Here is a 14701-nt window from a genome sequence, read left to right on the forward strand (position 1 = left end):
AAATAAAAATCTATCTTTTCAAATTGTTGCACTTATCTACACAGTCCATGAGCTTCTAGAAAGAGTTCAGCAAGAATTTCCTCTATTTGCAAATGTTCAAAATTCACTATTGAAAGCTCAAATGTCCCTAATAATAAACCATCTGAAAATCACTGACGAGTACTTCCAGCAAATAATGCCTCTGTTCATCATGAGGCAATGACATTTCAAAGTTCTATTCCAAAGCTCTTTCAATCTCCAAAATGCGCAGCTGAAGTCGAATTGTTAGCAGAAAAGGCAGCAAACTCCTTCTCCCACGACTTGGCACTCTTTTTCTCTTTGATCTCCTTGCTGCACAACCTTCGCTATCACTTTGATCTGATTCTTCAGTCGCTTTATTGTATAGCGATTTTATCCATGTTTTAGACACATACTTTTACCATGATACATTTCATTCAGCATTGCTTTATTTTTCTAGCAATAGCAACATTTGCAGTGCTGTTTTATTTTCTTTATCTCATTGTACTTTCGCCTAGGAAAGCATTACATTCTTAGTAGGACATTTATTTAACTTTGTGCTTTCTCCAAGGCTACACTCAGGTAGGGTTGCCGACAAATGTGATATGCTGTGTCTCCAACATTCACAGAAAACACACACTCATACGTGGGGACTATTTCTTAGAATATTAGCTGCTTCATTATAAAAACACCCCTTTGTCCTAGACCTGTTAGAGGGAGATTCCAGCCAGATGAGCACGATTGCATGCTGATTGCTGACTGCTTCGCAGCAGCTACCTGCCTAGACGGCTGGACCCCTGATCCACATGGGGACGGTGTCTCTCAAGATTACAGGCTACTTCTTCCAGGTATGAAGGATGGTGTACCCCCAGGGGGGAAACCCAAAGGGCAGATTAGGCTTTTTACGCTGTGCTCAGACATAGTTTAGGTGGGAGAAACAGATACATCACTCCTAGTGACAGTATGGTAGGACTATTCTTGTGTTTTACTCTGTTAGTCACCAGTTTACTTTTATTGTGTTTTATCATCCTAGTTATTGCAATACATGCCTTTTTATCTAAGATGCAGTTACTTCAGTAAATCCTTATTGAACTATATTCTGCCTCTGTTTTCTTTGCCTGTTTGAGCCTTTTGGTAACTGAGAGAAAGAGATGGGATCTGATCGACCATTGTTCCCCTGAGGAGTCTTTTCGCCATGCGCCTGGTTGCCACAATCATCTCCGCCAGAGATGAGGCGCTGCTAGTTAGCCGGAGATCCCGGATTAGGCTGACAGGCGTTATGTGGTGTGGAATTCTATTTAGTAGCCACAATCCATGTGAACCTCTCCCCCAAATCCAGTAGCCTTATTAGCATAATGAGAACCTACACGACATGGCGCCACCAACATTTGGTCAGGCACTAATATTCCGATCCTCCTAAGTATCTCTGTCTCATCTAAGGCTAAAGACACCTCAATGCTATATACGGAGACGTTCCTGGTATTGAGGATTTCCTCCTCAGCTAAATAAGGTACTACTAATATTGAGCTATAGGTTGTTCAAGCTTGAACCTTAAAAGGACTAATCCCCACTAGGTGTCCTTACCTCTGAACATACATCCACCATTAAAATGGTGAACCCACAACGTGTAGCAATTGCAGTAAGTTTGCAACCACCCCTTACTGCACATTTATTGGCAAATGGCCTAACAGCCTAGGGGGGTCCAGTCACATTTGTTGTTGAGGCTCATCCAGCCTATAGAACATATTTTTTTTTATTCTTGGGTCACCTTTCCAGCAGTAGATGGGAACACAAATACATTTCACCAGTATACACCTGCAAACATACCAGCACAATACAGAGCTTATGCATATTTGGAAATACCTTTATCTTATCAAGACCATAACAACTGGCTTGATGGCACCCTACCACATACAATATTACATGTTAGGTTAGGTCCTCTGAGCAGTGGTGGCCCGACCTGGCCATTATTGGCCACATATAAACCACACCCTGATGCAGCAACCTTAGCCGTGTCTGAGGTTCGCCGCCTACATATAGAGCTCACAACAATATACACATTATTAGTACAGTTTGTCATGCAAACATTAAATACTAACCCAGCACGTGCTGCCTCAGTGCAACAACATGCAGTCATGCCAGGCATTAACCCATGCTACTGTACATTCGATGATAGGTACGGTAACCACCAAGCGGGAGGAAATTCCGTTTTGGTTAGCTCAAAAAATAAATGCACTGGAAGCAGTTTTGCCTCTTACAGGGCCGCAGGATCAACATAGAATTCTCACTATGTGCTTGCCTTTTGGGATGGTTCCCACAGTTGATAGCTGCAATACATGGGACACGGTACGCCAATCTTCCGGAGGTGTTAAAGCTAATTCAAGATTAATAAGGGGCTGCCCCAGCCCTGGATTTGGGGATGCAATTAATGGGCAACTTCGCCACAGTATCCTCAATAATATTAAGTAATCTTAAAGGGGAAGCAGTTGCACTAGCAGTGCTCATGCAGCTCTGTGATGTTCCTCCACAGGATCAAGAACGGGAGCTACCAAAGATTATCGCAGAGACCTATTCTAATATTGGTCGAGATAGTCTGGGGACCAGATCGATTAAACCACAATTTCAAGCCAGATCCAATAAAGATACTACCAAGCAAGCGCCTGTAGGTTTAAAAAAACTCTTGGATAAAAAAACAACCAACACCTAAAAAAGAAAGGGGAGAATCTCCGCATCCGGAGACCCCACAAAATAGATATAACCTTAGAAATATAGATAATATAAAAACACCTGACAGATATCAATATACTGAAACACGCTAATGTTGTTCCTTTCAGGACTCACCGGAAACATGCAGTGAGAGAGGTGGGCGGTCAGAGCAGCAAAATGAGTATGTGAAACCAAGAAAGGACTTACAACTCTCGTCTGAAGTTTCAGTTAAAAAAGAAGAGAAACGTCCCCAACAAAAACCCCAGTTTAAAAAGAAAAAGGTGGCAACAGTTAGAATTTGACATGCCACTCAAGAAGAGGGCTTTACTGAAGAACAAGAAGTGGGCACTGGCACTGCTCGGTAGTGCTGCAGAGATCGCAATAGTTCGCTAGGATCTTCAAGAGCATCTGGAGGTGAAGGCAACTGATGACTTCTTACAAGTTGAGACCGTGGGCATGAGTGTCTCCACACCAGATAGGGTGTACAGAGTAACTATTCAGTTAGAAGGGGACATTGAACGCATAATTGACGCTTTCTCTTGGGACCGCGTAGTCTCTATTTATGATATTTTGCTGGATGAAAAAGGTTGCCCACCAGAATTCATCCGCAATCTCCTTTATGGAGAGGATGTGATTGAAAAATCTTTCTCGCCCCTTGTTCCCAGAAAGCTTGTTGAAATGCATGCCATTGATTGGGCATTGGCACAGGCACCTGCGTTATATCACAACCAAGTAGGATGGGACAAAGAATCCCCCTACCACGTAATAACAATAAAATCCCAACCCCAACTGCAACCTCAATATCCTATAAAATATGATGCAAAAGCACCTGTGAGGGTAATCCTCAATCAGTTGGAGTACCAGGGTGTCATTGAACCCTCAGACTCATCCATGAATAATCCATTATTTCCAGTCGCTAAACCCGACAATTCATATTGAATAGTCTTAGACTAGAGACATTTAAATAGTCACACAAAAAAAATTGCTATACAAAATGCACAAAGCACAGCACTTATGAACCATACAGTGCGTAGAAAATACAAGACGACCCTAGATATATCCAATGGGTTTCTCTGCCAAAACATAGGGGGTCATTACAACCCTGGCGGTCCAAGACCGCCAGGGCTGTTTCGACGGAAGCACCGCCAACAGGCTGGCTGTGCTTCCAAGGTCAGCGGTCGCACTGCCGGGGCCGGCGGTTCTCCGCCACATTTGCCCCGGCGGTAATAATCTGCCAGGGCAGCGCTGCTTGCAGCCAGCAACACCGCCGGCCCCATTTGGAGCCGGCTCCTGTGTTGCGGCCGAGATCCCCGCTGGGCGGAAACCAGGTTTCTGCCCATGCTGGTTTGGCAGCTACAATATCAATATTGCAATCACTATATTGGTGGCCAGGTCTATACAAACAGACCAAGCGGTATGTCCTTTGTTGTGACATCTGCCAGCAAATGAGAGTCCAGCGTGAAAAGCCCACCGCAGACACCCCTCTTAATTTCCAACAAACCATTAAAATGTGTGTACTTGGACCATTGTGGTCCCCTGACACTGGATAGTGCATACAAATACATTGCAGTTGCTGTTGACTCATGCTTCAGATTTCTGTGGGTTTGGCCACAACGCTCGGCTGATGCTTGAGCTGTTATTAAAGATGTGCAAGTCTTTACTGGCACATATGCAGTTGTGGCTTTCCACTCGGACAGGGGCCCTGCTTTTGCCTCAATAGCTTACAGGTACACCATGGCTTTATTAGGGGTCCAACTGCATTACTTGTCTCTATTTGATCCCGAGGAAATAGTGTCGTGGATCGACGAAACCGAGATTTAAAGCAATCCTTAACAGCTAGAGTATTAGGCACGGGTTGTAGCTGGCTTACACACCTATATGGAGTCCAGATAGCACTTAATAATTTGCACAGAAGGTCCGGGGGGGGGAGGCATTCATCCTACAAATGTATTTTTGTAACTCAAGTGTATGTTCCAGATCTTGATGTTCCTGACGTGGAAGCGGAAGATTCACCCTTTCACATAAATGATTGTGTCACTATCTTGCAGGACTTACAACAATTCCGTGATGACAACGCCTCTGCCAATGCTGCCTCCTTTGGAATCAGGGATGTACCAGTAACCAGTATCTACCGGCTGGATTCCTAATCTTAGTGATCTGGTGCGTGAAAAGGTTGCTGTGAAAAAGAAGGAATTCAGTCCTTCTTATCGTGCACAGGTTCCAGTCCTGGGAATACACGGTTCCAGAACTGTGATTTTACCACCGCTGCCTGGCTCTAAAGTAAATTGCTTCGTCTCCATCGTCAAGGTCAAGCTACACCATGTGGCCGATCCTGCACAGCAGACCTATAGGACTCCTGAGTAGTGCCTGAATCCCTCCCACTGCAGACCAGGATGTTGCCTTACAAGTCTTCAACAGCAACGTTGATACCTAACCGAGCTTGGGGAGGGTGGAAAATGAGCTTTCATTGGTTTCACTGACAACTACTTCTACATTGATTTCTGCTAATACGGTGCTGTGTTCTACAAATTCTACATAAACGGATGTCTTAACCTACTATACTCAACGAGAGAAGCTTTTTTTAGAGCATGTATGATTCCTGTTTAAATGATATTTTTTTTAGAGCATGTATGATTCCTGTTTAAATGATATTTATAAACGAAACAGTGCAACAAACAAGCTGTTTAGGCTTAGCAAACATTAAGGAATTGAATGCGCCCAATATTCCTACCCCTGTTAAATTGTATAAATGGCAAAAATATATAAATGTGTCCAGAGATCAGCTCAATTAATGAGTTCAGAATGGCACATTTAACGCATCATTTTCATGTCCTTGTGGGTGGTTATTCTAGCCTGTAGACATCAATGGGTGCCATACGCGTTTTGTTAACTCCACTGGGGTTTTAGAATGAATAGGCCAGACCCTCGCTATGTGTCCTCAGAACACTTGAGTATAGTGAAAACATGTAGGCCCTCATTTTGATACTGGTGGTAAAAACTGCCTACCACTTCAGCGGCGGCCGCCAAAAGACCGTCGCCACGGCTACCAGCCGTCCACCGTATTATGACCATAGCGGATTTCCGCCAGAACGATGGTGGAAATCCGGTTGTGCCCATGCCGGTGGATGGCGGTAAGGTGGCACTGCTGCCACCAGCAGGGTCATGACAGTAGACCACCGCCAGCCGTATTATGACCCATAATACGGCCTGGCGGTGTTCTGCTGGTGGACGCTGCTGCTGGCAGTAGCGGCCTGTCCCTTCTCCTGCCGGAGGACCCCCTGAACACAGGTAAGTTGGGTCTCCGACAGGAGAGGGGGTGGGGGGTGTTGTGTGCGTGTGTGGGTGTGTGTGTGTATGTTTGTTTGCACGTGGATGTGGGTGTGTTTTGCGTGTTGGATGCTAGTGTGCATGTATGGAGGTGTGAGTGGGTGCATGTTGTATTTTGTGAATATATGTGTGCGTGCATGTTTGAAAGTGTGTGCAGGTGTGTGTGAGTGGATGTATGCATGTGTTGATGTTTGTGTGAAAAGGGTGTGTGTTTGTGTGAGTGTGTCAAGAGGGGGCAAGAATGAATGGGGGTGGGGGGCTTTGGAGAGGCAGGGGGGCTGGATCGTAACTAGAGAGGGAAGGGGGGAGACCCCTATCAGTGACAGGGAAGGAATGCCCTGTCACTGATAGTGCCTACTGCCATGGTTTTCGTGGCGGTAAGGAAGCCATGAAAACTATGGTGGTAGGTGGGGTCATTATCCCGCAGGTGGTACAGTGACGGCCGCCGGGCTGGAGATGTATATCTCCAGCCCGGCGGCTGTGAGCGCCGTGGCTGTCGGAGTGGTACATTGGCGGGTTGGCTGAACTTACTGCCATGTTACCGCCAACCCCCGGGGTCATAATGACCCCCATAGTGTAAGGAAACTATGCCAGCAATGGATGAAGGTCTCCTCACTAGATGCTGTCAAAGAACATCTAAGTCTCCTATCCAATAACACAGGTTTACAGGATTTCCTGTTAGGCCCCAGAAAACAACGCAGAAAACACTTCTTATATGCTGCATTAAATGAAATATGGAAACTTTCCCAACAAGAGGCGGCTGCCTGGTTAAGGCAAATAGATCAGAAAAACTTACAGAAAGCATTAGCCGTTGTAGATAATGGGATTAATACCTTGTCCGACCGAATATACACCTTAAATAACATTATATCCTCTGCAACAGATATAGCCCCTCATTCTGATCTTGACGGGCGGCGGGAGCCGCCAGAATACCGTCCCGCAGTCAAAAGACCGCGGCGGTCATTCTGGGTTTCCCGCTGGGCTGGCGGGCGACTGCCTTAAGGCCGCCCGCCAGCCCAGCGGGAAACACCCTTCCACAGGTGCTGTTGCACCCGTCGCGCTTTTCAGTGTCTGCAAGGCAGACACTGAAAAGCCTAGTGGGGCCCTGTTAGGGGGCCCCTGCAGTGTCCATGCCATGGGCATGGACACTGCAGGGGCCCCCAGGGGCCCCACGACGCCCGTTCCCGCCGGCCAGCCGCCAGAGCCAGGCCGGCTTGAAGGGGGTCGGAATCCCCATGGCGGCGCAGCATGCTGCGCCGCCATGGAGGATTCCACAGGGCAGCGGAAAACCGGCGGGACACCGCCGGTTTTCCCTTTCTGACCGCGGCTGTACCGCCGCGGTCAGAATGCCCAAGGGAGCACCACTGGCCTGTCGGCGGTGCTCCCACCCCCGTGGGTCATAATGAGGCCCATAGTATAGAGTGATGTATCATTTTTGCAACATGGACAAAGTCAGCTAAGATCCATTATGCGTAAAGTTTGACACTACAAACATTGAAAGCAGGTCGCGTTCACTGGCAACACATGAGAGCAAGGGAGATTTTTTCTACATTTAATTTAACGTGACAACAACAAATAATGGCTAAGAAAGAAGCAACATATGTCATGTTGAATATTGAAAAGTTGGAAAAGTTGCCTTTTGCTGTGGCTGAAATACCATCTGCTGAATGGCTATTACATGGGGTTCTAAATCTGCCCATTTCAACACTTCAATCAACATACTGTTTGAAACAAATCCCAGCGGGCAGATATGAAAGACTGGGAGATAGTTACATACACGAGGTGTGGAAGCTTCCTTTCTCGTACAAATGCTTCAATGGCATGAAAGAGGTCTTTCTGAGCAGTAGTGAATGTGAGACTTCTGTGACCCGTTCAATGGTTTGTAAACAGCTGTCCCTGCACAGGGCATGCAATGCCTCCGCAGAAAATTTGGCTTGTTATCTGAAGGGAGTCCCAATACCCTTGATTAGACCTGCGTTCCAGGTGCTCTCCAATGGCAGCTATGTGCTCCTTAACAGTGAGAGCTGTTGCGGGATGCGAGGCGGAACAGCTTACGTCGTTTCGGTCTCCCAAATTGTTATATGTTGCGGGAATGTCCTTTTTCCCCCTACACAGTTTCAAGGAGTAGCAGACGTTTGGCCTCATATTGCTACTTCTGATGTGAATTTTGACAAGTTGAGCAGACTAAAGGCTTTAATATTTCAAAAACATGTGGCGCTTACATCTGCACGCGAGACCTATGAGCTTCAGGTCGCGCGGTCATCGTCAGAGATTCCTTCCCTTTTAACTACAAACTTTCTGAGACACTTTGGTGAACACGTGGGACGAATATTTAATGCATCCAGTACTAATGGAATCACCCACTTTTTTAAGACTGTTCATTCTGGTTTTGTTCACACCTTCACCTCTATATTCGGTTTAATACCATCAGCTATACATTCTATATTTTTGAGTGTTTTTGGGGGATTTCCGATTACACAGGCAATAAGGGAAGCACACACCCAATGACTAACTCCAGACCAATGACTTTCTGTAGCAAAAATATATTTTGTTAATTTATTTCTAGAACCACAAGATTCAAGTTGCAGGTAAGTAGATGAATAAATATGTATTTCACATATGTATCAATCCACTTTGGTTAGAATTGCAAAGTTATACAGTTTTTGAATACATGCCAATAATCTGTTTTAAAAGTTGACATTGCAATTTTCAGAAACAGCTCCTGGGGGGAAGAAAATTTAGTATGTTTTGCAGGTAAGTACAAGACTTACAGTTCTAGTCTCTGGAGTTTGAAAAGTCCACAGGTTAGGGTTCAGGTTAACCCCAAACACCCACCACCAGCAACACGAGGCCGCCGGGTACAGAGGTCAAAGATGAGGCAAATTTAACATGGGCTCCTATGGAGACTGGGGGCACTTGGGATCAGGTCTGCTTCCGGGTATGTACCCACGCCTTCGGAGGGCAGACCTGGGGTTTAGAGGAGCACCAGGGGGGCCACAGGTCAGCACCAAACATACACCCTCAGTGGTGCAATGTCGGACGGGTGCAAGGTGCAAACACAACGTTGGGCTCCCAATGCTTTCCTATAGTGGGACCACGTGGGTCTCTTAGATGCTGCAGGCTGGGTTCAGGGGGTCGGTTCAGGAAAACCACAGGCTGGATAAGTAGGAGGGCCGCCTTCTGAATGTTGCTGCACTGGAGGTCTGATTCCCCAAGCCAAGGGGGCTGTGATTGCCAAGTATCTTTTAGAGATGGGTATCTTCATCCGGTGCTGTTGCGGTCAGGGAGGTCCTCTGGATTCAGGCTGCAGGCATTGTTGTGGAGGACAGGAGAGGTCAACCCAGGGTGAGCAGTTGCTTGGAATTGCCTGGGGACCCTCTCTAGTCAGTTGGGCCACCTGGACATGGACTTCGGGTGCAGAATGGTCAGGACTCGCAGATCCGGGAAGCCTCTGGAGTCCTTAGATGTAGTTTCTTCTTGCACATGGCTGCTGTCCATGGGAGTTCTTGGTCGTCTGTGAAGCATGCAGTCCTCTGGAGGCTTGACAGAGGTGGCTAGACCTGCAGGATGCATCGCTTTCTTTTGCAGGGCTTTTGAAGCTAGAGACAGGCCGGTAGGGCTGGGGCCAAGTCAGTTTTCATCTTCTGTCTTCTCTGCTGGGGTTTCAGTTAAGCAGTCTTTCTTCTTTCTTCTTATGAGGTCACCAGGAATCTCACAAACTGGGTTCAGGGGAGCACTTAACTCCCGGATTTAGGGGCGTTACATGGGTCATAGGCCAGTAACCAGTGACTACTGTCCTCTCCCTTTGGGGATGGAGACACAAACCTAACCCTATTGGTCCCTGTCCTCCAAACTAAGATGAAGGATTTTGCAAGGAGGGCGTCACTTCAGCTCTGGACACCTTAGGGGTTCGCTGTTACTCTTCCTTGTCTTTCCTAAGTTCTACGCAAACTTGCTGCCAAAAGTGGGGCTTTGTCAGGGGGGCAGGCATACCCACTCGCTGGAGTACCCTGGGGCACTGTGACAAGAGGCCTGAGCCTTTGAGGCTCACCGCCAGGTGTTACCGTTCCTGCAGAGGGGAGGTGAGAAGCACCTCCACCCAGAGTAGACTTTGTTTCTGGCCACAAAGAGCACAAAGGCTCTCACCCCATGTGGTCAGAAGCTCATCTGTTTTATTTTTATTTGTATTTATAAGAGTTTTCTATAGCGCTAGCAAGACCGAGAGGGTAACAGAGCGCTTTACAACAGAGCAGGAAATAAACATAAGAATAAACATAAGAGACACACAAGTCAAGAGTCATTTTGTGTAATGGGGGTACAAGTGGGTTCTCAAGAATAGAAGGGTGGCAGTTCGGGGAAGGGGGGGTGGAGAGGGAGAGACCCTTATTAATGAGAGGGGTGGTTTAGGAGGAATTCTTTCAGTAGTTTCTTAAAGGTCAGGTGGGAGGTGTTAGATCTGATGTGGATGGGTAAGGAGTTCCATATTCTCGGAGCGTTGTTAGAGAAGGAGCATGATCGAGTTTTTTGCTTGTTGGGTTTCGGAAGGAGGAGGAGGAGAGAGCTTGTGCTTCTCAGAGATCTAGTTTGACCAACTTTCACTAGCTTGTTAGCGAGGTATTCAGGTTTCCCAGTGTGAAGGGCTTTGTGTGTCAGGCAGGCAGTGCGGAACAGGCAGCGGGCCTCTATCGAGAGCCATTTCAGGTTCTTCAGGGCTGGGGAGATGTGGTCAAATTTATTAGTTCCTGTCACTAGTCTAGCTGCTGCATGAAGAGTGGACCTCATAGGGGCGAGTCGGGATTTGGCCGTGCCAGTGAGGATAGAGATCCCATAGTCTAGTCTTGAGAGTGCCAGTGCTTGAGTGGCCTGTTTAAGGTCATCGTGGGGTATAAAGGATTTGATTTTGTGAAGAAGTTTAAGGCTGCGGAAGGCATTCTTAGCGTTTGACTTAATATGGTCCAGCAAGGTCAGGTTGGAGTCCAGAGAGATTCCCAGGGATTTGATCGTGGTAGATGGGGAGAGAATACATTTGAGGGCGTCAATAGATTTTAGCCATTCTTGCAGTTGAGGAAGCTGGTTAGATTTCGAGAGGAGGAGTATTTCCGTCTTGTCATGATTGAGTGGCAGGCAGGCTGGCACAGATCAGTCAGTCCTGCACTAAATGATTGAGTAAAATATAGGGGACATCTCTAAGATGTCCTCTGAGTGCATTGTTCAGTAAATCCAACACTGGCATCAGTGTGGGTTTATTGTGCTGAGAAGTTTGATACCAAACTTCCCAGTATTCGGTGAATCCATTATGGAGCTGTGGAGTTTGTAATGACAAACTCCCATACCATATACTCAGTACGGCCACACTGCACTTAAATGTCTAAGAATGGACTTAGACACTGTAGGGGCATATTGCTCACGCAGCTGTGCCCTCACCTGTGGGATAATGCACCCTGCCGTAGGGCTGTAAGGCCTGCTACAGGGGTGACCTATGTCACAGGAAGTGGTTTCTGGGCATGGTACCTGAGAGGGGTGCCATGTCAACTTTGTCTTTTTTCTCCCTACCAGCACAGACAAGCTGCAGTGACAGAGTGCATGCACTTAGTGAGGGGATCCCCCAGGGTGGCTTAATACATGCTGCAGCCCTTAGGAACCTTCCCTGGCCATTTAGTACAGTGGGCTCTCGAGCACAGTATAGTGTCTGTGGTGCGCTGTGTAGTGTAGTGTTCTGACCAATGTAGTCTACCATATAGCACAGTGTTTTTTCTACTGCAGTGGGCTCTCTATCAGAGGGTACTGCCTAATGCTGCTGGCTCTTTAGCACAGCCGACTACCTGCTATGTGCTGTGTAGTGCAGTGAGCTGCCTTGTGCCATTTACCATCAAGAACTGTTTACGTCTGTATACCTGAGAAGTAGTGTATCGGGCTCTCTAGCACAGTATTCTGACTGGTACAGTAGGGGTACTCTAGCACAGTGCACTGTCTGTGTTGTGCTCTGTAGTACAGTGTGCTGCCTAGTGCAGTCTGCCCTCTAGTCCAGTGGGTGCTCTAGCACAGTGTATTATCTATTGCAATGGGCTCTCTAGCACAGTTTTCTGTTTAGTAGAGTGGGCTTTCTAGTGCTGTATAGTACAGTGTACTGTATAGTATAGGGAGTTCTACAGCACATTGTACTCTCTAGTACAGTGGGCTCTGCAGTGTACTGTCTGTGTTGTGTTCTGTGATAAGGTAAGCTGGCTAGTGACGCCTCCCTCCTAGTACAGTGTGAGCTGTCTAGCACAGTGTTCTGTCTAGTGCAGTGTTCTGTCTAGAAGTGTTTTAACTAGTACTGTGTTCTGTCTAGCACAGTGTTCTATCTAGTACAGTGTTCTATCTAGCACAATGTTATATATAGTACTGTGTTCTCTCTAGCACAGTGGACTACATAGTACAGTGTTCTGTCTAGCACCGTGTACTATTGTGAGAAAGTAGCCTCTTTCTAGCCTTGTTACCCCCACTTTTGGCCTGTTTGTGAGTATATGTCAGGTGTTTTCACTGTCTCACTGGGATCCTGCTAGCCAGGGCCCAGTGCTCATAATGAAAACCCTATGTTTTCAGTATGTTTGTTATGTGTCACTGGGACCCTGCTAGCCAGGACCCCAGTGCTCATAAGTTTGTGACCTATATGTATGTGTTCCCTGTGTGATGCCTAACTGTCTCACTGAGGCTCTGCTAACCAGAACCTCAGTGGTTATGCTCTCTCTTTACAAATTGTCACTAACAGGCTAGTGACCAATTTCACCAATTCACATTGGCATACTGGAACACCGTTATAATACCCTAGTGTATGGTACTGAGGTACCCAGGGTATTGGGGTTCCAGGAGATCCCTATGGGCTGCAGCATTTCTTTTGCCACCCATAGGGAGCTCTGACAATTCTTACCCAGGCCTGCCACTGCAGCCTGAGTGAAATAACGTCCACGTTATTTCACAGCCATTTACCACTGCACTTAAGTAACTTATAAGTCACCTATATGTCTAACCGTTACCTGGTAAAGGTTGGGTGCTAAGTTACTTAGTGTGTGGGCACCCTGGCACTAGCCAAGGTGCCCCCACATTGTTTAGGGCAAATTCCCCGGACTTTGTGAGTGCAGGGACACCATTACACGCGTGCACTATACATAGATCACTACCTATGTATAGCGTCACAATGGTAACTCCGAACATGGCCATGTAACATGTCTAAGATCATGGAATTGTCACCCCAATGCCATTCTGGCATTGGGGAGACAATTCCATGATCCCCGAGTCTCTAGCTCAGACCCGGGTACTGCCAAACTACCTTTCCCGGGGTTTCACTGCAGCTGCTGCTGCTGCCAACCCCTCAGACAGGTTTCTGCCCTCCTGGGGTCCAGCCAGGCTTGGCCCAGGAAGGCAGAACAAAGGACTTCCTCAGAGAGAGGGTGTTACACTCTCTCCCTTTGGAAAAAGGTGTCAGGGCTGGGGAGGAGTAGTCTCCCCCAGCCTCTGGAAATGCTTTGATGGGCACAGATGGTGCCCATCTCTGCATAAGCCAGTCTACACCGGTTCAGGGATCCCCCAGCCCTGCTCTGGCGCGAAACTGGACAAAGGAAAGGGGAGTGACCACTCCCCTGACCTGCACCTCCCCTGGGAGGTGCCCAGAGCTCCTCCAGTGTGCTCCAGACCTCTGCCATCTTGGAAACAGATGTGCTGCTGGTACACTGGACTGCTCTGAGTGGCCAGTGCCAGCAGGTGACGCCAGAGACTCCTTCTGATAGGCTCTTACCTGTGTTGCTAGCCTAGCCTCCTTCCTAAGTAGCCAAACCTCCTTTTCTGGCTATTTAGGGTCTCTGCTTTGGGGAATTCTTTAGATAACGAATGCAAGAGCTCATCAGAGTTCCTCTGCATCTCTCTCTTCACCTCCTGCCAAGGAATCGACCGCTGACTGCTCTGGACGCCTGCAAAACCGCAACAAAGTAGCAAAGACGACTACTGCAACCTTGTATCGCTGATCCAGCCGCCTTCTCGACTGCTTTCCTGGTGGTGCATGCTGTGGGGGTAGTCTGCCTCCTCTGTGCACTAGAAGCTCCGACGAAATCTCCTGTGGGACGACGGAATCCTCCCCCTGCAACCGCAGGCACCAAAAGACTGCATCACCGGTCCTCTGGGTCCCCTCTCAGCACGACGAGCGTGGTCCCTGGAACTCAGAAACTCTGTCTAAGTGACTCCCACAGTCCAGTGACTCTTCAGTCCAAGTTTGGTGGAGGTAAGTCCTTGCCTCCCCACGCTAGACTGCATTGCTGGTACCGCATGATTTGCAGCCGCTCCAGCTCCTGTGCACTCTTCCAGGATTTCCTTTGTGCACAGCCAAGCCCGGGTCCCCGACACTCTAACCTGCAGTGCACGGCCTCCTGAGTTGTCCTCCGGCGTTGTGGGACCTTCTTTTGTGACTTCGGGTGAGCTCCGGTTCACTCCTCTTTGTAGTGCCTGTTCCGGCACTTCTGCGGGTGCTGCTTGCTTCTGAGTGGGCTCTTTGTCTTGCTGGACGCCCCCTCTGTCTCCTCACACAATTGGCGACATCCTGGTCCCTCCTGGGACACAGCAGCATCCAAAAACCATAACCGTGACCCTTGCAGCTAGCAAGGCTTGTTTGCGGTCTTTCTGCACAGAAACACCTCTGCAA

The 14701-nt window shown here is 47.8% G+C and overlaps 1 protein-coding gene across 2 annotated transcripts in view; it reads left to right on the top strand.

Annotated features, from left to right (window-relative positions):
* The window catches only part of LOC138283023 (E3 ubiquitin-protein ligase TRIM11-like), a 174038-nt gene that overhangs the window by 131113 nt on the left and 28224 nt on the right, over positions 1–14701 (top strand). Inside the window, exon 6 of one of the 2 annotated variants that reach the window (XM_069221141.1) lies at positions 4752–5262. The exons of the other annotated variant lie outside the window; for it this stretch is intronic. Coding sequence (XP_069077242.1) covers positions 4752–4771 — 20 coding nt within the window. The 3' untranslated portion in view covers positions 4772–5262. Of the gene's footprint in view, positions 1–4751; positions 5263–14701 lie in introns of those variants that run through there. 2 annotated transcript variants of the gene reach the window in all.

The sequence above is a fragment of the Pleurodeles waltl genome, chromosome 2_2 (genome assembly GCF_031143425.1).
Source record: "Pleurodeles waltl isolate 20211129_DDA chromosome 2_2, aPleWal1.hap1.20221129, whole genome shotgun sequence".
Taxonomy (NCBI): domain Eukaryota; kingdom Metazoa; phylum Chordata; class Amphibia; order Caudata; family Salamandridae; genus Pleurodeles; species Pleurodeles waltl.